Source organism: Onthophagus taurus, chromosome 7 (genome assembly GCF_036711975.1).
Source record: "Onthophagus taurus isolate NC chromosome 7, IU_Otau_3.0, whole genome shotgun sequence".
NCBI lineage: Eukaryota > Metazoa > Arthropoda > Insecta > Coleoptera > Scarabaeidae > Onthophagus > Onthophagus taurus.
The window spans coordinates 6,262,694-6,285,813 of record NC_091972.1 but is presented as its reverse complement, the minus strand read 5'-3'; the positions used below and the strand labels follow the sequence as shown (position 1 = coordinate 6,285,813).

Here is a 23,120-nt window from a genome sequence, read left to right as displayed (position 1 = left end):
AATAAAAATGTTTATAGATATGTTAAATAAAATTTCTTTTATGATATACATAGAATATATTAATTTACGTTTTTTATACATGTTCTCTTTTAATACAACAAATTAAATTCCAATAATAAAGACATTTAGATACGATTGGCACAATTTTGTCAAATTTTTTTTGCGAAATATATTTCTACGTTTTACTACAAAACGCTAAACTGTGGACCCTTGGTTAAAATTTCTTTTTGTTTAATATGCACCGCTAAAATATATTATTAAGTTATACAGTATTATTAATAGAGATAAATACGATAGTATAATCACAGAATATCTAAAAAAAGAATAAAATACAATAATTTATGTTTTTATTTTTTAATATGTTTAATACGTCTCTTCAAAACAAAAATGATCTTCGTTTTAATTAGAAAAATATTTCTTCGTAAATGGCACGGATAATTTAAAAGTTGTAATTAAACATATTAAAACGCAAATTTTAGAAAATAACTCATAAAAAAGGGGATTTAATTTTTATAATACAAGATTTTTTTTTAAACTTGCCATGATATATTGATTGTTATATATTATATAGTTATCTCCACATTAATTAAAGCTTAAACAGGTTCATTACAATTAAAAAATTCATTATTGATCTATCAATAACAATCGCTTAATTAGCCATTTACTAATTGTAAGATGTAAGTTCAATTAAGAAAAACTTCTTTTAATTCTAACTTTACTTGTGTCAAATTTTAAACTTCTTTTTTAATTGAACCTATTTAAAAACATTATTAGGATTAAAAGGTTAGGAAACAGCTTAATTTTATATTACCTAAATACTTTTTTCAAATATCTTTCTGAAACAGATTGTAAAATCTAATAAAGATTATTTCATTTTCTTTGTGCAAACACTAATATTAATTTTTTCATTTTAATGGGCCATCAGTAATATTTTCTTTCTTTATTACAATCTTTAACAAAACCTTATTAAAAAAATATAAATAAAACAAATTTGATCCATCAAAATAAAACGTACCAATAAAATAAAAACAATTTTTGAATCAATAGTTATAAATATAAAACGTACTTTACACAAAAATCTCAATCAATTCGCAGATTCAAATGTTACTTCCATTTACATTCAGGTATATATATTTTACATATCACAATACTATATTTTCACCATTTTTTTAAAAATTTTAATATTACAAAACCAAATAAAATGCTCCTTTTCGTTTTCAAACTTTTCGAACAAACTTTTTTCGCATAATCGTTTTATTTCACTTTGGTTTTACGTAACGATGACTTATTGAAACCACAAATAGACGTTAAAAGTGCTGATCTATCATCAGGTTGCGAATTTCCATTTGTTGTAACAACCGGAAGTGTTGAAATACCATTCGGAGGCGGTGGAGGGGGCGGAGGCAAAGGTGCTGAAGCGGATGTAACACCTAAAAAATATCCGTTTATCATTAATTTTTCAAATTTTATTGGATCTAAATATTTTTTTACCTGATACTGATGGTGGTGTTGAAGTCCCAATTGAAGTATTTGTACTCGTACTATTAACACTTTCAGCTCTATCACTACCTGAACCAGACGCCCCATTTACTTTTTCGTTTTCCTCAATAGTTTTTTGTCTCATTTTCTCTTTTGCTAATTTATGCTCTTGTTTCTACAAAAACAAAACAAATATAGCCTCAATTAACTTATTAATTAATTAATTTGTTGGCTGGAATTTGAAAAATCGGTAAATTCATTAAAACCTGTGGGTGTAAAAGTAACAGAAAAAGAAGAAATTAATTACATGTTGCGAACACTACCAAATTCATTAAGTTATATTGGAGATTTGGTTAATGTTTTAAAAGCAGAGGATCAGACGGTAGAGTATTTAAAAAGTAAAATAATAAGCTTGTTCAAATTAATAGATGAAGAAATTACAAATTGTGACCAAAAGTCAAATGTTCTTTTTTACAAGAAGCCCTTTCTTCTTGTAAAAAAAACACTGCTTCCTGATTCCCTTTAATCAGGAAGCAGTAAGAAGGTCGACTGTTCAGAGTATCACGAGAAAAAAAAAGAAGGGAAATTTGGGGTAATTTTATCAACAGAGGGACTTAACAGAGCCTGTGAGAACCTTTGTGAGGTTAGTTTATTGTTAATAAAAGTCGTGTAGAAGAAGCAATAGTGGAAATACAACCCATCAAGTAAATTCGAGTAAAATAAAATGGGGCTGTTACCCTCAATCAAATAGAAAAACCGTCTTTCAAAAAATCGGTAAACTATGTAAAAATAGAAGGATTGGTAACATTTTCAGATCCTAAAATTGTTTTATTTTTGCAATAATTAATATTAAAATTCAAAATCCCATCTATAAAAACTTTTCGCGTAAGATTAAAGAAGACACAAACGTGCATTATTCGGATTTCTTCTTCTCGTGGCATCTCGCTCATGCACCTTTTCTTGATTTATATTTCAACCAACTGTGTGTGAAACGACAGTGACGTCTCCAAAGTTTTTTAAAAAATAAGAGTAAAAAAGGTTTTAGAACTAATTTCCACATGAAATAAGGTAATAATTTAGGAGACCATCACCCTTCAGCAACCCTTTGAAATGATTCAATTCAGTTCAATTTGCTACCAATTAATATCCTTGGTACACTTATAACGTATATCAAATTTGGTTTTTTTGGCTTAATGTATTACGAAGATATTGAACTTTTTTGAAAATTTAAGAGCCAACTTTGAATGCCTATAACTCTTCAGGTATACAACTTAGTATAGAGGTAACTTACGTTAAATCATATTAATTTATTGTCCTCTACATGTCCCTGCTCTGTGTCGTTTCTTATCTGAATCACCTTGTATAAAATTGTATATGTATATTTTGTTGAACTAAAACGAGAACTAGAAACATTCAGGTTTAGTCGTGACAAAAACTTTCAGTTGTTAATGTCAAGGTTAATTTTATTATTATATTCGTAATCTTAATAAAATAACCTTTAAAGTGAGTCCAAACTTAACGTATTTATCTCAAAAAACCTAAAAGTTCGAACTTTCAACGTTTAATTTCGACATACTTCATAAAAAAATCCTTTAAAATGAGTCCAAACTCGACAAATTTAACTTTAATATTAATAGAAATACAATCACTTCCGATTTGAATCGTCAACGTCAATTTTGACATATTTGTCATTTTCATTAAAAAACCTTTAAAATGAGTCCAAAGATGACGCACTTATCTCAAAAAACAAGAAAGTTAGAATAAAAAACATTAAATATTTATATTAATTTTTAAATATTAATACCAACCTTAATTTTTTATTATATTTGTGTTTTTGTGACAAATATAGACAACCTAAGTCTTGACGTCATAGAGATGGGCGGAGCTTATACCGACTCCTAACATTTTCGTTGCTAACGGTAAATCACCATATACAATTTTTCATTAGTGTTAAAATAAAATAAACAAAGTGACGACATTTCAAATGACATTTTTTGGCGACTTATACCTATTTTGGCGAGTCAGTATCTCCCATCTCTGTGACGTCAGACTTAGGCAGTCTATTAAGACAGTTTATAAAAATTAAGAATATGTCAAAATGACATTGACATTTCAAACCGGAAGTTCTTATATCTCGAGTAATATTGGAATTAAACGTATCTTGTTTGAACTCATTTTAAAGGATTTTTCACGACGATTACAAATATGGCAAAATTGATGTTGACATTCTTAACCGGAAGTTGACCATAACTTCATTAAAATTGAAGATAAATATGTCGTGTTTGTACTCATTTTATAGGATTTTTAATGTGTCAAAATTGAGGTTGACATTTTAAACTTGAAGTTAGTTATCATATAAAACTTGTTATAACTGAAGTTAATCTAGTGTTAGTCACTTTTCAGCACTTTCTTTTTATTTTTAACGTGTTTTTTGAGTCATTTCACATTGATTAAAAAAAATCGTCGATTTTTAAGCCACATGATTCTTGAATTTTTCCCAAGTTTCTTAATATTTCTTTTGTTAAAAAAGAGCGTTCTTAAATTTTAACCTGTAAACTTGTAACACTTCGTCCTTACTTTCATTTTACAACTTTTTAAACTTTAATTTTGTAAATTAGTAACTAATAATCTGATTTCGACTTTGATATGTGATCCTTTTTAACATGATGAGAGATGTTAATCTATTTGTAGAGTCTCTGAAGTTGGTCAAGGGCCGAAACTGGTTAGACTTAAATTCTATATAAAATAAAAACCAGTTTAAAAGTACAAAATCAAACTCTAGATTATTTTCTTGTCTCTAGTTTTAGTGATTAAATTTATGCCGGGACTTACAGAAACAGTGTTCTGTGATAAAAGTGGACAGACACCAAACAATTTTCAATAGTTTGAGCCTGTCTATTCTGAGAAGTTTTATATTTTTAGAGGGATGAAAACGAAAATCTCGTTTATCAGTCGGAACGTTAGTTGAGGGTTAGGGCTTTTATATTATATACCCAAAAAAAAATCCAACTGTATTCTAGTGGTTTGGTTCTTAGCTGAATGATTTTAAAATATCCCCAACAGATGGCGCCACATGCGTTCAATTTTTAATAATTTTTTTTTTAGAGTTGCAAAGAGTACAAAAACGTAACAGAAAATAGTTCCGTAGATTATTTTCTATGTTACGCTTTTGTACTGTTTTTGTAATAAATAAAATACAAAATTTATAAAGCGATCACGCATTATTTCAACATAAATAAAACCAAAATTACCATTTTTGATCTTTGTTTCTTCTTTTCTTCTTCAGAACTCATCATTTCTTGAACTTTAACCAATCGTTTCTGACTACGAACCATTTTTTGTTCATCCTTCAATCGATCTTCAACCATGATAATAATCTTTTTGATTTGTTCTTTTGTCGAAGTTGGTATTTTCAAGTGTATTTTATCACTTGATAACATCATTGTGGGTTTGATATTAGCAAAAAAAGCGTGTTTTAGAAGATCATCAATAGTTGGAATTCCCGATTTGCAAGCTTCTGGCGATAAAATTGATTCGAGAACTGATCTTAAAATTGGATTACACTCTCCCGGAAGATGTTCAACAACGCTTTCATGTAGCGGGGATCCGAAAGTCATTTCATACAAAGTATGTCCAAAACAATAAACGTCAATCGCTTGTAACGAATGAATTTTTTTGTGTTGCATAAAATAAGGGCGATAAAAACTTGGTACACCGATAATCCCATTTTCAATATCAAGCAATTTAACGCGATCGTTATCAATTATTATGTTACCGGTGTGTAAGTGGCCGTAAGGTAAACCTTTTTCATTTAAAAATTTTAATGCTTCAAGTATTTGACGCCCATACAAGGCGATTTGCGATATTTCTAACGGTTTATGCCCTTTTGGGTTACCATATTTTTTCATAAATGACTGTTTTGGTTTAACACCATATAAAACGTCTCTTAATGATCCATTTTTATGACTAGTTCGGATTACTAAAGCCCCCACATCTGTACACAGGCACATTTCTATTGGATAAATATATGGATGCTAAAAAAAATTTGTTAAAATGGTATAAATGTTTTTTTTATGATTTATTTTGTTTCATACTTGTATTTGACTAATACTTTTAAATATGGCATGCATATCTTTATCATCTAAGTGTTTATCAGGACCATAATCAATCCAACCAGCCCATAATTCCTCCTTAGATTGTATATTTTTACATCGTACATGATAATAATGTTTACGAAGGCGCCAACCAATTTCTGTTAATGGTGAGACAACTTCCCAACCGACCTCGCCTCTTAATGCAAGCGAAACATGTTGTAATGCAATTTCTTAAAAGATAAAATAATCATAATTAAGTATTATCAATTCATGTATATAAATAAATATTTATCTAACCTCTAAAAGGTTGACAATAATTAGCAGGATCAATAAAAGATCGAGCTGGTAACGATGATACAAGTATTGGGTTCATGACTATAATATTTAGGTACTTTTGTAAAGCTTGTTGTCTTTCTGCAATAAATTTCGGGTCCATGTTTCCGACAATTTTCTTAGGTGGTAACGGTAAATGAATACCGGATGTTTGAAGTGCTGAATGCAATTTAACAAAGTCATTGTAACGTTTTTGGACGCGCCAAGTTTTATCAGAAAATGGGCCCCTTTGTACCCTAATTACAAACTCCTATAACAAAAAAAAAACACACCAATTGAAGAAAATAAAGTGGGGATATGTAAAAATAATTTCTTACCGTGTGACCATTGGTGTTAAACCAATTTTCAATTACGCAGGAAAGACTTTCGGTATCATCTATCAGTACCTTATTCGCGGTTCGTTTCTCGAATATCGCCATTTATCTGTTGAGCGCATCGGAAGAATCCTCGCTTCAGGTCCTCGTCCATCCATTAGTATCAATGTAACAAACATTACGCCGCTACGTCAGACATGTTTTTGATACATAACACAAACGAAGGGAAAAGAGAGGACTCCCCCCGATTCTTCTATTAAAATTGCGAATTGCGTAGTCTTCTGATTGATGGTTGGATCACGACTGAAACGTCACAGATCAATTTGAATTTCAAACGAAAACTTTAATGTTAAACAACTGAAATTGTTTTTTGTAATACGCAATGTTCAATGAAAATCAGTTAATACGGAAATTAAAGCGAAAACTGATAAGGTTGTGAGTAATTTAAGATAAAAGTTAAAACTTTAGGTTAGAAATATAGTGGCGCCGCTTAACAGGTGGAATCGAAACGTTTTAACAATTTTAAATCGAAACACCACTAGATGTCAGTTATAAAAAAAAACATGCACTTACATAAAGTAACGAATAAAAATTCGGGGACATTCTTCTAGTAATATGCTTAAATTTTTTGAGACAAAATTGAGATACGATTACAATTTGAATAAAATCAGCAAAAAAAGCAAGAAAGTTTTTTTTTTCAACTTAATTATCATTCTCGATAGATGGCGCTGATTTGGAACTGATTATTAATAAAATTTGTAATTAAAACAATTTTTTATTAATAAAAAAACCAAAATTTATTTCAAATGTTAATTGTTTATATTAATTTATTTATTAATAAATAAAATAATAAAATTAAAAAATTTTTTTTTGAAATACGGTGGTGCCGCCCAACAGGTGGAATCGAACCACTTCGACGTCAATCGACTGTAGGTTTGAAGCCTACACCCTAGACCACTAGAGGTCAGTTGGGCAAAAAACGTCACTTTCCCAGATATTTATTCATAATATCACCACATCCCTAATTTAAGAAATTTGAAAATTCTTTTGAAAATAAAAGCTTACAACATTACAATAATTCAAATGTGTTTTTACAAAATGATTCATTAACACATATTAATTAGAAATTAATTAAGATTGTTTATTAAATGATGTATATTAATCATCATTAAAATCATTAATGTAATTGCAAGATACTATTAAGGTTACTTTTAATCCTAATGTGTTTCTTTTAATTAGATATAGATTAATATAGTTACGATTTTTTTTTTTTAATAAATTAATTTTTGTAAACTTTTTTTTAAGTACTAGATAGCCCCTCCTTAATAAAAATTATGTTGTTGGGCGAGAACGGGCGTTGTTGGGTCAAGAAAACGAGGTGACAGTCTGTCTGCTCAAAATTGTGACTTGCCGAGCCTCTCAGATAACAACGAGATCAAGGAGACCAACCGCAAGAGACGACATCGTCGACCGACAAACAAATCAGCAAGACCTTCGTTTCTTTCCACCAAAAACCCTTGATACAGTTTTAATTCCCAAGAGAGAGAAAAAGAGACTCACTCCACGCCAGATAATTTACTTTATTCACTCAGCTTAATTTACTCCAATTACATTTAATTAAAACTAATTCACAATTAGAACAATTAAGAGATTAAAATGTTTCTGTCCGATGATGGAATTTTTATTTTAAATGTTATTAGTCATAAAGGTGTAACTACACTGTTGTTAAATTGTTTACAAACGTTTCGAAATCTTTAAAATAGAGATAGGCCGAGTTAAAAGTTGTACGCATTACATGAAATTATGTCAGTTTACTTCGTGCTGAGAACGAATTAAAATCCTTTTACCACCGAAGTGATTGAATATGGTAAAGGTGGAGGACGATGTTTTATTTGCAGAATAACGTATACAATTTTATTTTTATTGAATATATGGAAATTCTTCTTCTTTCTTCACTCAAACTTAAAGCCTGTTCTTCGTTAATGATGAGTCTATTCTGTGCGCAATTTGTCGCTCCACCTTTTTCGTTTACCTAGTCCATCTTATCCCATTCTTTCTATGTGTGCATTCCATTTTTTGTTCCAATGTTGATATTTTCCACTCCACATAATGTTCTTATGTCTTCGCTTCTTTCTCTGTCGTATAGAGTTTTACCGGTGGTGCTATGAAGTAGAATCTTCATTTCTGCTGTTTCCAATATACGTTTTAGATGTGTCAGGTATAGTCTCGCCCGTACAGGTCATGATCTTATATATTCTTAATTTTGTGTTAATATGTAGATCTTTGTTCCTCAATAAAATATTTAAGCAGCCTGCGATTTTACTGGCTTTCCTGACTTGAATCGATTTTATATTTTTCTAAGTAGGAGAGGTATTAGAAATCCATTCGGTAACTGTAAATGTCAACAAGTTGATGTATATCCCCCATATCCCACTTGACAAAGTAGTTTTTACTTTTTTAGACTCTTATCATAGTTTAATATGTTACTACACAGAAGGCATTATGCAATAAACGCCGGGTTGAACTAAAAACATGTCGATAAACTTTAATATTTTAAAGTATTACAAATAATATCAATAACAGAATAGATGAATGTTAAAAAATATGTAATCTGCGTTGCTGATCCAACCCAAACACGATTATTTTAAAAAAAATCTAGATAAAATCGTTTTAAAAGTGATTGTTTCTTGAAACTAGATCTATATTTTTACGATTTGTTTTTATTTTGAGTCTTGTTTTACCTTAAAAAATTTGATGCTTATTTACATTTGGCTTATATGGGTGAAATACTCCGTTGTTATTCTAGCCATTTGTCTATCTTAGGAAATTCAGATTTATTCCCGTTCCACATTCCAACGTCTCTTTAAGATTGAGGCCAAAAAGTAACGATAACCACCGACCGAGCAAACACCTTTTTATAATAACTCAACCAACCCATTCTATTTGGAATTGATTGATTTAACATTCTTGTAAAATGTTAAGAACTTTAAATGATCAATAAATACGTCAAAATGAAAAGAAATCTCGAAGGCATATAGATATATTATTGAAACATAACCATTTTTGGAGCACTCCAAAGTATTTTGTTAATATTAATTATTTATATCGATATTGTTTATTAAATACAATTTAATGGTAAGCAAACCAGATGAAAACTGGGTCATAAATCATGGGCACGAATCGAAATTAATAGTTCTGACATTTACTCGTCCTCAAATGTAGTAAGGCAGCTTTAGTTTGAAAAAGAAGAAAAAGGAAAGAAGAAGGAGAGAAGAAGAAGGGGCCGAAAATATTCTTGAGTTGAATTGTAAATATACTCGATAATCTTGACCCGATTTAACGGCAAGCGCAATTTAATTATTATGATGTACTGTATTGATATTTTATAACCGTAATCGTTCTTTATAAATTTTCAACCAACAATCTTCCATAAACGTCAATAATTTTTGTTATAACCTTAAATGGATATTCATTTGCAAATATAACTTTTCCATTGTAAATTTAATTAAGTCGTGATTAAATAACTAATTAACGTTAATAATAATAAAAGAAATTTAAAAAAAGGTAACTTAAGCCGTCTTGAGAGATGTGCGGCTAAACCCGAAACTTTCTAGTTCTAGGTCTAGTGTTAGTTCTAGTTTTGCATTAGCACTATCACTAGGATTTAGTCATTCGGATTTAGCCGTCTTAAGAGACGCACGACTTTTAATTATTATTCACCACTAGATTATTGTATATTTTTGTAGTGAATTTAAAAAACTATTGAGAAAAGAATGATGCTAATGATGATTGAATTGAAATGATTTACTTTATGGGAAAATTATAAGGTTGTGATTGTATTTATAGAGTACATTTGCGTCGTTTGTCGCGTTATTTTATTTTTTTTGTTTGTGTACTGATTCTGGGTCAAAAGGAAGGATATCCGGTAATAAGGTTACACGGTGACCATCGATACAATGCCACGAGTACATATTCGGTAAACGACCGAGAAAACTTTAACAAAAAAAAAATACAACCATCATATTCTCTCGGTTGTGATTAAATCGTCAATTTTGAAAGGTCACAAACAAAATTATTAAAAAAAATAATAAGAGAACTTTACCAGTGTTCTTTTCAAAAAGAATCAGAATGAAAAGAAGCAACAAAAAAGATAAACTAAATCATGTATGCAAAACGGGTTCGGATTAAGGAAAAAAAATAATAAAAATAAATTGAGAATAATTTGCGGTTAACCAATTTTGAGGTCAAGAACACGCAGTTCTGCTTCTTGTCGAATATTGAAACGGTATAATCCCCACTTTACAATTTACTTTCGATGTTGTAACACATCATCAGACAAAAAAAATTAAAAGATTTCAAGATTTTGATAGAGAATGCAATTTATACTCAACTCCGCTTGAGTATAGATTCTTTACATTTATTGATGATGGAAAAGATCATTAAAGAAGAAATTGTTAAATTTATAAATCACAAAAAAATATTAAATTTTCAAGAAATCATATCGATTGTATTTTTAAAGATTCTAGTTTATGGTATGATATAAAAATTATAAAATAATATTAATGAAATTTTCAGGAATAAATTACTAAAGAAGAAATTATCAAATTTATAAATCAGAAAAAAATACGAAATTTTCAAAAAATCATATCGACTGTATTTTTAAGAATCATAATATGATATGTATGTTAAATTGTAGCTTAGAAATGCTAGTTTATGATATGATATAAAAACTATAAGATAATATTATTGAAATTTCCGGGAAAAGATTATTAAAGAAGACATTCTCAAATTTATAAATCAAAAATAATACGAAATTTTCAAAAAATCATAACTACTATAGTTTTAAGAATTGTGATGTGATATGTATATTAAATTGTAGCTTAAAGATTCTAATTTATGATATGATATAAAAATTATAAGATAATATTATTGAAATTTTCGGGAAAAGATTATTGAAGAAGAAATTGTCAAATTTATAAATCAAAAATAATACGAAACTTTCAAAAAATCATAACGACTATAGTTTTAAGAATTATGATGTGATATGTATATTAAATTGCAGCGTAAAGATTCAAGTTTATGATGTGATATAAAAATTATAAGATAATATTATTGAAATTTCCGGGAAAAAATTATTAAAGAAGAAATTGTCAACTTTATAAATCAAAAATAATACGAAATTTTCAAAAAATTATAACGATTGTAGTTTTAAGAATTATGATGTGATATGTATATTAAATTGCAGCTTAAAGATTCTAGTTTATAATATGATATAAAAATTATAAGATAATATTATTGTGATTTCCGGGAAAAGATTATTAAAGAAGAAATTGTCAAATTTATAAATCAAAATTACTACGAAATTTTCAAAAAATCATAACGACTGCAGTTTTAAGAATTATGATGTGATATATATATTAAATTGTAGCTTAAAGATTTTAGTTTATGATATGATATAAAAAGTATATGATAATATTGTTGAAATTTCCAGGAAAAAAGAAATTGGCAAATTTATAATTATAATAAATGTGAAATCTTCACAAAATCCTATCGACTGTATTTTTAAGTATCATAATATGATATATATGTTAAATTGAACCTTAAAGATTCTAGTTTATGATATAATATAAAAACTATATGGTAATATTATTGAAATTTCCAGGAAATGGCAAATTTATAAATCATAATATGAAATGTTTTTAACAATTTTAACCAATGGATTTGTATAATTATTACCGTATCAAATTAAATTTATTAACTAAAAAAAGTTAACTTAAAATTGAAGTAAAAGTCTGGATGGTCACGTAATGAATGCAGTCCTCGAACTTCTTCACGGTCTGGTGAACTTAAAAGCAGTTAAGAGTGGGCGTAACGGTATTAGCACAGTCTCTAAATGAACGTTGTTGCCGGTTTTTCGCATAAAACATCGTCATCGTGTAATAAATCTTACTATGTACTTTAATAGGTTCATTATAGTGTAAGGTTCCTTGGTGTTTGAATGTTATAAATTGTTATTGACAATGACAATGAACAGTATTTTTTCAATGGGTGCAATTTCTCATGAATGAGTTCCAATTTTTGTGTGCTTAGAAAATCTTTTATCACAATATTATTATAAATGTCTTTAGGGAGAAAAATTTTCTTTATAATGAAAGAGGTAGAGAACGTTTTCTAATTTCTCGCATGCAAAACGATTCCATGCATGGTTACTATGCATGCATTCTTGAAGAAAACCGTTTTCACTTGCGTACTTATACCATTGAGAATGTAGATTGGAAAATTACTGGTTATTTTATATAAAATTAGCTATTTTATAAATTATGCGAACACAAAAATTTCCCAAAGAAATAAGATCCTATTATCCCGTTGCATTTAAATTATTTAGCATAATGCTACTGTGAATTACATTAAAACTCTTCTGGTATTGGAATGATATTGGTGGGAAGATGAATTAATAGCTGTAGAGCAACATCTGGTATAGAATCGAAGAATTGAACGAGGTTAGGAATTAATTAATTCTTTTACTTATCGCCCCTCGTTTTCTAGACCTTGTAAAGTACGCGATCGCGCTAATTTACATTATTGTCGCTCGTAATTGTCAATATTTATCAATGTCGTCGCGCGTTCCAACATTTTTAAACCTCGATTTCTATTAAAACGATTGGTGGGAAGCTAAATGTATTAACATTTAAAAAAAATAGTTATATGTATAAATGTTGTTATATGTTTCAGAATTTTTATTGGATTTTCAAGACAAGGTTGTGTTAATGCCGCTTAGATATTACTAGCGCAGATTTGCAAGTATTTTAAGTTATTTTCTTATTTCTATTTATAACTATAACATTTTACGTTTCCATTTTACAAATGAAAAGTTATTACGACGAGATCTCTTGGTTGACGTAAAATTAGAATTTGAAACTAGAAGAAAGTAACATAAATCGTTTCAGAACGATCTGTTCTATTGTTCAGATCGTTTTATTTTGATTTGCAATGTCAATTTCTTGAAAGTTGTAAAAATAGAGAAATTTTTTTTAAGTTAACTTGGACTACTTTCCCCCTTTCTGCTTTCGTCCCTTCTAGTTGACGGCTTGAATTGCAATGCGATGAGTTGCTAGATATAATTATGAAGAAAATATCTAGTAAAAAGTTAATTAAATAAAATAAACTTTAATTATTAAATATGTTTAAAGAGTTATTAGTTTTTAATAACTGTGGGTATAAATCGGCCAATTATTAGTGATTAGCTAAAGTTTACTTGATTGTGGTCGAATTAAACCAATTCTGCCATAGCCATTAGGGCAGTTCAATTTGGTATTTTTCTAATGTTTTTGCAATTGCTTGATTGTAGTCAGATCAAACCAATTCTGCCATAGCAGGGCAGTTCAATTTGGTATTTTTCTAAAATTTTCCTTGAGCTTTCCCAATCTGGTCACCATCGTTTTCTGAATATGATCAACACACTCCTCTTTTTTATACATATTTCTTTACCAGAGAACTTTCCATCATATGCTACTGTATGTTCAGTGTTTTCCATGTTCCCCGCTGTTGCGAATTATTAAAAGTGTGGATATTCGTCACGTTATAACACTGGGATGGTGCTCGTCCATAGCAAGGATGTTCTCTTTCTCTACGATTAGGGTTCCTTTTACAATTTTGTCAGTTGTCAGAGAAGACGCTGAAAGTATTACAATGACAAGGTCCATTGGGTTAAGTTCTTTACAGAGTTTTTTAGATATAGTTGCAAGGCAAGCTTTATAAATAGAATACTTGCTGTACGGTTCAACACACTACAAACTTTCTCAGCCGCAGCCGTGCCACAATAAGTCGCATACCGTAAATTAAGCTAACATTAAGATCATAGAGTATCTTGAGTAAGAAGCAAAAAGGTATAACTGTACGAAAAATGAAGTGGAAAAGTTTAAACTTAAAGTTCTTGGCTTATACAACCCAAGTAACAACAATAACTTGGTAGTACACTTCTCTAAAACAAATATTTTTGTAATTTTTCAAATTAAAAGTTAAAACAAAATTTAATTTTTCTCGTAAATTACCTAACGGTTACAGTTACGAGTTTGTCACACCCAAAAAGACATATAAATTCCCATAAACATAATTCCCCACGTGACCCAGTGGCATATGAAAAGAGAATTTTTAAAACTCTTTAACTTTCTTACGTAATTCGTAGTTTAGAAGTAGTTCATGTGCCCGGATCCGATTAAATGCCCGGAGGGAAATTTTGACTAGGTCGAGATAAACTTTACGCAATTTCAAAACCTTTATAGTAATAAAAAAATTGAAATAAAAAGAAAATGTCTTTTTACTTCACAGTTTTATCACTATATGAGTCATTAGGGTAGATTTAAGTTTCGATTTTAATTGCGTCAGATTTTATCAAATAATAATTAAAAATTAAATATAGTAATAAGATTATGTCGGATTTTGCAAACTTAAATTTTATATGCGTCGTTTATATTGGGTAATTCCTTAACGTTTTAATCTTTTGGCCTATTGTAAAAGGTAAAAAAATTACCACATCCCAAGTTTTTGAAAATTATAATCTCGTTTTAGATACACGTGTACCTAATAAATCTAATTTACACTTTAAAATGTCAACATAGACTAAACGTTTAAGTGGTATTTTGTAAATGATAAACTGCATAAAATTGTTTGTATAGGAAAATTTTATTATTCAAATACTTAATTTAATAGTAATTAAATTAATAAACCTTTTAAGTAACAATAATTAAAAAAAGTATTTACGATTTTCTAATCGAGGTAAAATAGTTACGATTTAATAACAATAAAATAAATTTAAGATTTTATTTTGGTTCCTTCTTGTATTTTACAACAAAATAAATTCAAACAATCTTTTTAAAGTTTTTAAATAAGCCGATTGATATTGACCCAAATCGCTTAATGTTACTTCCTTATTGGCATTAAGACAGCACGATTCCTCCAGCTTTTTCAAAAACAAGGTTAAAGCTGGTGCAGACATGCGGGAACCTTGTGTTCAGTCATGTGAAAAGGAAGTTTGTCCTGAATAGGTCCGAAATCAATGTCAAGATCCTTCCGTTCATTTCTAGATTTACCTATATAAATAAATAATAACTTTTTTTTTAATTATCAAGGTGGAGAATAAAACATAAACAACAATAACAAAAAGATATGTGCGTAATTGAAAGAACGTATAAGAATAATTTTTATAATTTATTTAAACATTTTAACCTCGAATTAAAATTAACAAAAGTTGTCTTTAAGGATAGTTAGAAGAGATTAAAGTCTCTGTAGAAGGTATAAACCGTTATGCATTCACCGAGAGAGCTATTTCTGTTCTCTATAACTGTATGATGGCGATTGAAAAAATTCACCGAGCGAATCTTCTTCTTGGTTAAATTGTTCCGGATTGTTGGAGCATATCCATCTTTTATGTTATACTTAAATTTATTTAAAATTAAAATATTCATTTTTTATATAAAATATTGTTTTAATTTTTCCTAACAAGAAGGGTATCTTTAAAATCAATCGAGAAATGATCATGTATTTGGTTTTTTTTTTGTTTTAAACATTCGAATTATTATCATTGTCTTTCCACCTACTTGCCGATATTTTCATTGTCTTCGAAGATAGCAGAATATTAAATACACCACTACAAAGCGTTATCTTTCCTCCATCTAAAGCCGGTTTTGTCTTGTCGATATATTTATATTAATGTAGCGTGTAGCGAATACACTTCAAAATTATCAAACTTGAAGGACTTGTGCAGATAATTTATTAATTTAGACTACATATTTAAATCATGGTTTTGTTCTGTCAATATCTGTTGGCATTGACTAAAAAGCTCACCTAATAAATAACCCTATACATCTGCATGTCCATCTTGCTTTTAGCACACTTCCATGTAACCTCGAGTTTATGACCATAAAAAGTGTAAAAAAGCTTGTTGCTGGAGTTCCTGCAGGTTCACAAGATATTCATTATTACTTGCGTTATAAGGCATTGTAGTAAAGCTAATACGAGGTGAAATGAAATACATTTGCCAAATTGACCTAATATATATCAAATCATCTCAACAAATTTGTAATTTTATGTCCTCTTTATATCAAACGGGCTGAAGAAATACTCTATCCACTACTTAATACATTCGCTCCATTTGGAGCACCTAATCCAACTCCTTTCTGATCTTCACGTTCATATCCTCGATTATTGTTTCGATGTCATTTCTTGGGAATGAGTTGTATAAGTTTTCCAATTGCTAAAATCAGCCACACCCAATTTCTTCGGGTCTGTCTTCTTTCCAGCGTACAGCATATCATCAGCGATAGCATCTCACCATTTAGCAAAGACTACTATACCTACAGTTTATTTAGTCCTCATTCGTGTACAGTTTCAAAATGTGGCCCATTGCTAAACCCCCTTTTGGGAGCGCCATTTCTTCGCTCTTATCGGTACTGACTATCTCTTCCAATGGGATTATTTACTGCAGTCTTCCAGAAGGTTGCTCAGATCTCTGGAGTTTATCAGCTTGGAGGTAAGAATCGGAATTGAGTGGGAGAGACAAAACCTTGTTTCAGATGCAGGAAAGATCAACCTTTCTAGTGGTGTATTTAATATTCCGCTATCTGCAAATATAATGATCGTATCGAGTGGAAAAGTTTGATGTTTTAAACGAATCTTTATGTTTTAAAAGATAGTAAATATAAAAAAAATAATCGATAAAGTTTCCTTTTTTCTTAATCAAAAAGAGAAAGTTGTTTGATACAGTTACCCATTAAATGTATAAGAACAGAGTAATAAAAATGTTACCGAGATTGCTTTTCTTGGGTTTATTGTGTGTTATATGAAGAACGCGTGTTCTGTGCTTAATTTAAGAATAAATCGCGTCATTTGTCGAAGCCATATTGGGTACGAAAATTTTCTTTTGCGGTCGTTCGATTCTTAATTAATGTGAAAGGGGAAAAAGTAAAACAAAAATTGAAGAACGGGTATTCAATCACCGGAAAATTAGTTCCGCAAATCGTAGAAAAAGTACGAATAGTTTTCAAAAGGAGGAAATGTAACTACAGATAATAATCTTTTTAGAATTGATCAACTTTTATAAATAAACAATCAACATAAATTTTTTTAAATAGATTCATTTTAATTAATACAACTAAATGGGAGTAAAAATAAGAAATTTTGTTGTTTTGATAAATTTATCAAAATAAGTTTAATGATAAAAACACTTTTTGGATATCTCAAATACTTTTGGAAAAATTCTTATTTACAATTCAACAAAACAACAAATGTTTTTGCCATCACAAAACAAATATTTTTCTCGACAGATGGATTATGAATAATATTTTTATGCGCTCCTAAACAATTTAGAAAATTTACAATTTTAAATAACAAAGTATTGTTAAATCATTATAAAAAAAATAAATTGGCTGTTACAAAATTTTCATCAAATTATAATTCTAGGTCTAATTAATCGAAACTGGTCCTTTTAATCTCATTCGGAGAACAGCTCACAATATTTTTTATTTTTTGGGGCCAAGGTTTTGCTTCCGTCACTTTTTAATTTAAACAATTGGTCCTTTTCATTTATTCTACGAACAAAGTTGCGCACTTTACCTTCATAAAAAAAGACGAATTAATTATTATTAATTCAAAAACATAATCGAAAATCAAACGTTATTAATATATACTCTAATGATGCAACTTTATTCAAAATGAAATTATCTTGATTGAAAAAATTAAAAGTGGTTGTAAAAAAAAAGTTATCTAGCATAAAGTTCAATAACTTTGAATTTATATGAAACAAAATGCTAATGGAATGCTAATCAAGTTGAAGCCTAGAGCCAACTCGTCCATTTAATGTAAATCGTGCTCTAGAATCGACCACAAAGCTTATTCAACAAGAGAGAATATGAGAGTTTTATTTTATTTCACGTAAAAGGCTTTCTTAAATATATCTAGAAAAATTTTAAAACAAATGTTTAAATAGTAAACAAGTTTTGAAATCGTTTTAATCCATGATAACGATCGAATAGTAACCAAAATAGTTTGCCAAAAAATTCAATTGGTGATTAATCATTTATTACAAACTTGTTTTGTACCAAATTAAAATTACCTTTAGAGTTTTAACACATGTTTTAACGGTCAATGAGTTAAAGTCCAAATTTCAAACCTCCAATTACCAAGATTATATCAGAAAAGGGTATCACAACAGGAAAATGACTCAATTCTTATCATTTGACATAGACGAATCTATTATTCACCGATTAAATCGCCACCAAGCTTTTTTCTATTACTTATTAAATAAAGGTAAACTTTTTGTTAATTTATCAACTGACTATAAATATTATCCGTATCCGATCTTTACATCTATAGGAAGACATTTTGTAGTTAGAGAAAAAACTCATATCTTGAATTTAATTAATTTAATTTCTAGATTTTGTCAAAAAGTAAACTTTCTAATACTGAAACACTTATTTAATAGAATTATATAAATACTATAAATTTCTTAATTACTTCAATAATTTTAATTGCATTTTCTAATAAAGACTTTATGGAATAAATTGTTTTTATTCAATTCTAAAATTCTTTTTTATTGAAACTTTTTCTGAAATATGTTCTTCGGCTTTTGACCACATGCTTATAAAATAGTAAGTTGGTATAGTTTAGTTTGATTTTTATTGAAAAATAAAAGTAACATTACCTTTTTTTGAAATTTTCCATCTGTCTCAGTATCGTTTCTCAAATTACCCTTAAATTATATTCTGGTGAAAGCGATTTTCATGATCATCTCTTGAAAATGGATTTTAAATGATATATTGCATTATTATGAGAGGAATTTAGCAATAATTTAACTTTTTCATGGAAATCTGGAGATTTGTAATTGCTGACATTATTTGGATATTATTTGTGATATCGGCAAAAGCTTACCATACTTGTTTTTCTATGGAATTAAGACTTATTAAAAAGTGGGATTATAGATGAATTTGCTTAGATTACAAACATTCCTGTTTTAATTTTGGCTTCACTGAGCGTAGAAAATCTATTTGTCAGAAATGCTTCATCTTTACAAAGTGCTTTCAAAAAATTTTTGGACCTTCAAGACCCACTTCAACGCACACAGATCCTGAAGACAAGTTTTATTTAAAATAAAGTTCTGAATGCGTCCTGCTATCTTATCCACAGAGGAATCAACTATACGCCATTTAAATGCTATGTATGTATTTAATTTTTTCCAGAATCAAATCTCATAGGTTTCTTTTAAAAAAGCTCCATACGCAACAAGTAAAGATGAAAATATGTTTCTGTTATAGAGTAAAACTGCCTTTAGACTTAGTTTTGATCTGTCAATAAATAGTAAATCTATATAAAGAGATTGCCACTAAATCTTGCGAAATGTATAAGTTAGATTGTATATCAGAGAAATACCAGAGTTTGTGGTTTTTTAAGATAGGCGTATGCTTTTACGTACGGGAAGGTTGACACGTACGGCACAAATCACGTTTTTCGATTTGTTATATTGTTTTTAATGAATCTACGTCCATCTAACCGCATCGTACTCTTCGGCACTGTCTATATGAAGTCTGGTAGGCGAATTGAATCCGTTGAGTTCTCCGATGATGATGTCATTCAAAATACTGAATATGTACGCGCTTTTCAGCATGCAGATTTAGTATTTGTAGTTAGCTAAGACGTATATTGCTCGACTTGTATATCAGTACCAAGTAATGTATAATTTACGTCATGTAGATGAAAAATGATGAATGTGGTAAACATAACTTCGCATTTCTCTTTATATGAAGTTTATGGTGTTATGAAATTCTGGAATATATTTGGAGTAGATGTTTCTTAAGTAATTATACCCTAAATATAACACATACTGTATTTCGTATTATAAGAGTTAGTAGATTTCCTGTTGCAATGAATTTTATAAAAACATAGCCGTCTTGAGAGACGTGCGGCTAAATCCGAATGTTTCTAGATCTCGGTCTAGTGTTACTTCTAGTTTTGCACTAGCACTGTCACAAAAACTAATATAAGACCTAGATCTAGAAACATTCAGATTTAGCAGCACGTCTTTCAAGACGGCTAAACACGAATGATTCCAGTTCTAGGTCTTGTATTAGTTCTAGTGCTAGCGCAGAACTAGACTACTACTGTTAGTTCTAGTTTTAATTCAATACAAATATACTACATAGTGATATCTTATGTTAAGTAGCACTACCTACCACTGAAATATATTTTTGTTTATTGCATCTTAAGTGAAATTCACTATATTGATAGTGTTTTAAAGTAACTTTAAGATAGGTATCTAATTATGAGACAATATTTTTTGTTATATCCAGAAATCAACTACAAAAACAATCATTTCTTTAAACCATGAAGAATCTTCAAAGAATTAGTGTGATGGTAATATCTATATTTGCATTTAATTAAAATTACCTTAACTAATAAAATTTTAATACACCTATTTAACATTAATGAATCAATCCAAGCATAATAAGCTAATTAAAAGTGCAATTATTTCTCGCACGCCTTCAAGAAGCTTTCTTGAAACTTTCTTCTTCTTTCCATGCGCTTCGGAAAAGAGAAAAATCTAGATACAATACGTGAACTAAATCAATAATACCAAAATTAACACCATAATAAGTGCACCCAAAAAGAGGTTAATATCAAAACCTTGATTTAAAAATAAATTCCAAGGGTAGATTTAAAATTTAAAATATAAACACATCAAAAAAACGCAAAAAGAAGTCGTCACAATTTCATTTGGAGGTGACAACGTATTCAACGAAGTAACCGACGTTGTGGTAGGTCATTGTTACGACCGTGACACTGTAGTCGTGAGATCCCCACGCTCAAATGCGCCAACAAACTTGGTGGGAGTCGAATAAAACTTATAAAAGCCGTGGAGTTCTCGACGACTTATTCAGTCGCAGCAGAAGGTAGGTCACCAATTCGCCGGTGTAGCTTTATTTTTTTAAAGCTACGGGTGTAACTAAGACACGTGGCTTTCCCGTCGACAAATCAACACTTTTTTGATTCCTTAAAAAAAAATTAATTGTTAAAAAGAACTACAAGTGATATTATCTTGTGATACTTAAGTTTAAGAGTTTAATTATTAAGAAAGAAAGAAAACGAAGACGTCAAAATGCCCGTAATTGAGGATACAGTTACCACAACGGAAACGATAATCGAAGAAAACGAAGATATCCCATCAAAAATTTTGGAAACCCGAGATAGTATTTCCTCAATTGATTCAAACATTTCTTTATCATTTGATAAACCGCGTAAAAATTCTCAAAATGAAGCTGAAGATGAAGGTGCACATATGGGAGATCTTTCTGATTCTGCTTCGGATACCGGATCGCAAGGAGGAGGGAAAGATTCAGGTTGTGAGGTCACTCCGGAAGTAGTTGAAGAACCTCCTTTCCAACCACCATCTGATGAACTCGCCGATAAGATCGTACAACAAGTCGAATTTTATTTCTCCGACGCAAACATCAGCAAAGATGCGTTTTTATTAAAACACGTTAAAAGGAATAAAGAAGGGTACGTTTCATTAAAATTAATTTCAAGTTTTAAAAGAGTTAAGCATATCACTAAAGATTGGAGAGTTGTCGCTCACGCTTTAGCAAGATCAAAAAAATTAGAAATCAACGAACCTGGAACAAAATTAAGGAGAATTGATCCGTTACCACAATATGATGAAACAACACCTTCAAGAACCATAGTTGCTGTTAATATGCCTATTGAAAAACCTACAATTGAAAATGTCGCCGAATTATTTAAAGAATGCGGAGAAATTTCTTTAATAAGAATTTTAAGACCTGGAAATCCAATACCTGCAGATGTTCGGCAATTTATTAATAAAAATCCGTCTTTAGCTGGATTAGTATGCGCTTTAGTCGAATTTGTTGTTTCGGAATCGGCGAGAAACGCTATTAAATTACAAGAAAATCACGAAGAACTTAAAGTTTACGAACTTAACGGTGTTCCACATCCAGAACGTAAAAAGAAAAACAACAAGAAAACCATAAATAATAAAAAATCATCAATTGAAAAAATTAACGAAGAAGATAAAATTTTAGATCCACGATTAAAATTACGTAGAGGCAATTCATCACATTTTCCATCGAGAAATATCGAACCAGCAGCTTGGTTACAAAGAAGATTTTCAGCGACAACAGCCGAAGCAAATTTTTTGTTTATGCCGAGACGTTTATCTTATGGTAGTAGAGATTCAAGCGATTCTAGTTTGTATACACCAAGAAGGTTAAGCTCGGCAAGTACTTTATCAGGTTTTGAAAGTAGTGGAAGTAGCAGTTATAACCGTAGAATGTCTTCGTGTAGCCAAACATCAGATAGCAGCTGTGGTAGATCGAGAAGTAATAGCACAGCTTTTCATAATGATAATTTGGTACGATTACCAAAAGGACCGGATGGGTCTAAAGGTTTTGGGAGACCAAGACAAATACCAGCTTAAAATTTACCATTTTTTAAAACCGCATTATTGTTACTGCTAAAAATTTTTTTTAAAGGTTAAGATTATGTCCAATAAAATAAAAATTGATTTCAAAAAATTAGTTGGTGAAATTGAAAATTCGTACTTAGATTGTTGATTGAAATATGTTCTATTAATATTTTTTGATTATTTTAAGGTGATGAAAAAATGCCACCAACTAAAACCTTGAAATTTTTATTTTATTGAATATTTATGTTTTTCTTTGTAATTTATTTTCTATTTTTAAAATTCTTTTTGTAATTTATTATTGTCCTTTAAATTTCGTTTTGTAAACTTTAAGGGTCTTTCAAATCTCGTATTATTTACGTACTTAATTTATTTACTTTGTAAGTTTTCGATTTATTATTATTCCTTATACATAAAAAAAGCATTCCCAAGTTG

The 23,120-nt window shown here is 29.4% G+C and overlaps 2 protein-coding genes, 1 long non-coding RNA gene and 1 other non-coding gene across 4 annotated transcripts; 1 reads left to right on the top strand and 3 right to left on the bottom strand.

Moving 5' to 3' along the window:
- Positions 1 to 925: 925 nt before the first annotated feature.
- Positions 926 to 6,640, bottom strand: LOC111418835 (PX domain-containing protein kinase-like protein). Its single transcript, XM_023051522.2, has 6 exons — positions 6,224 to 6,640; positions 5,871 to 6,156; positions 5,574 to 5,803; positions 4,731 to 5,513; positions 1,492 to 1,654; positions 926 to 1,430 (listed from the first exon to the last, which is right to left on the bottom strand). Exons 1-6 carry the CDS (start codon positions 6,323 to 6,325, stop codon positions 1,255 to 1,257), a joined length of 1,740 nt encoding a protein of 579 aa, XP_022907290.2. The 5' UTR covers positions 6,326 to 6,640; the 3' UTR covers positions 926 to 1,254.
- A 467-nt stretch (positions 6,641 to 7,107) lies between these two features.
- On the bottom strand, positions 7,108 to 7,194 carry TRNASTOP-UCA (transfer RNA opal suppressor (anticodon UCA)). Its single transcript has one exon. It is a non-coding gene; the product is annotated as a tRNA-Sec (tRNA).
- Positions 7,195 to 7,780: 586 nt separating this feature from the next.
- Positions 7,781 to 9,982, bottom strand: LOC139430692 (uncharacterized). Its single transcript, XR_011641075.1, has 2 exons — positions 8,962 to 9,982; positions 7,781 to 8,744 (listed from the first exon to the last, which is right to left on the bottom strand). It is a non-coding gene; the product is annotated as an uncharacterized lncRNA (long non-coding RNA).
- Positions 9,983 to 21,146: 11,164 nt separating this feature from the next.
- On the top strand, positions 21,147 to 23,120 carry LOC111418902 (La ribonucleoprotein translational regulator Achilles). Its single transcript, XM_023051607.2, has one exon. The coding sequence runs from the start codon at positions 21,366 to 21,368 to the stop codon at positions 22,698 to 22,700; it is 1,335 nt and encodes a 444-aa protein (XP_022907375.1). The 5' UTR covers positions 21,147 to 21,365; the 3' UTR covers positions 22,701 to 23,120.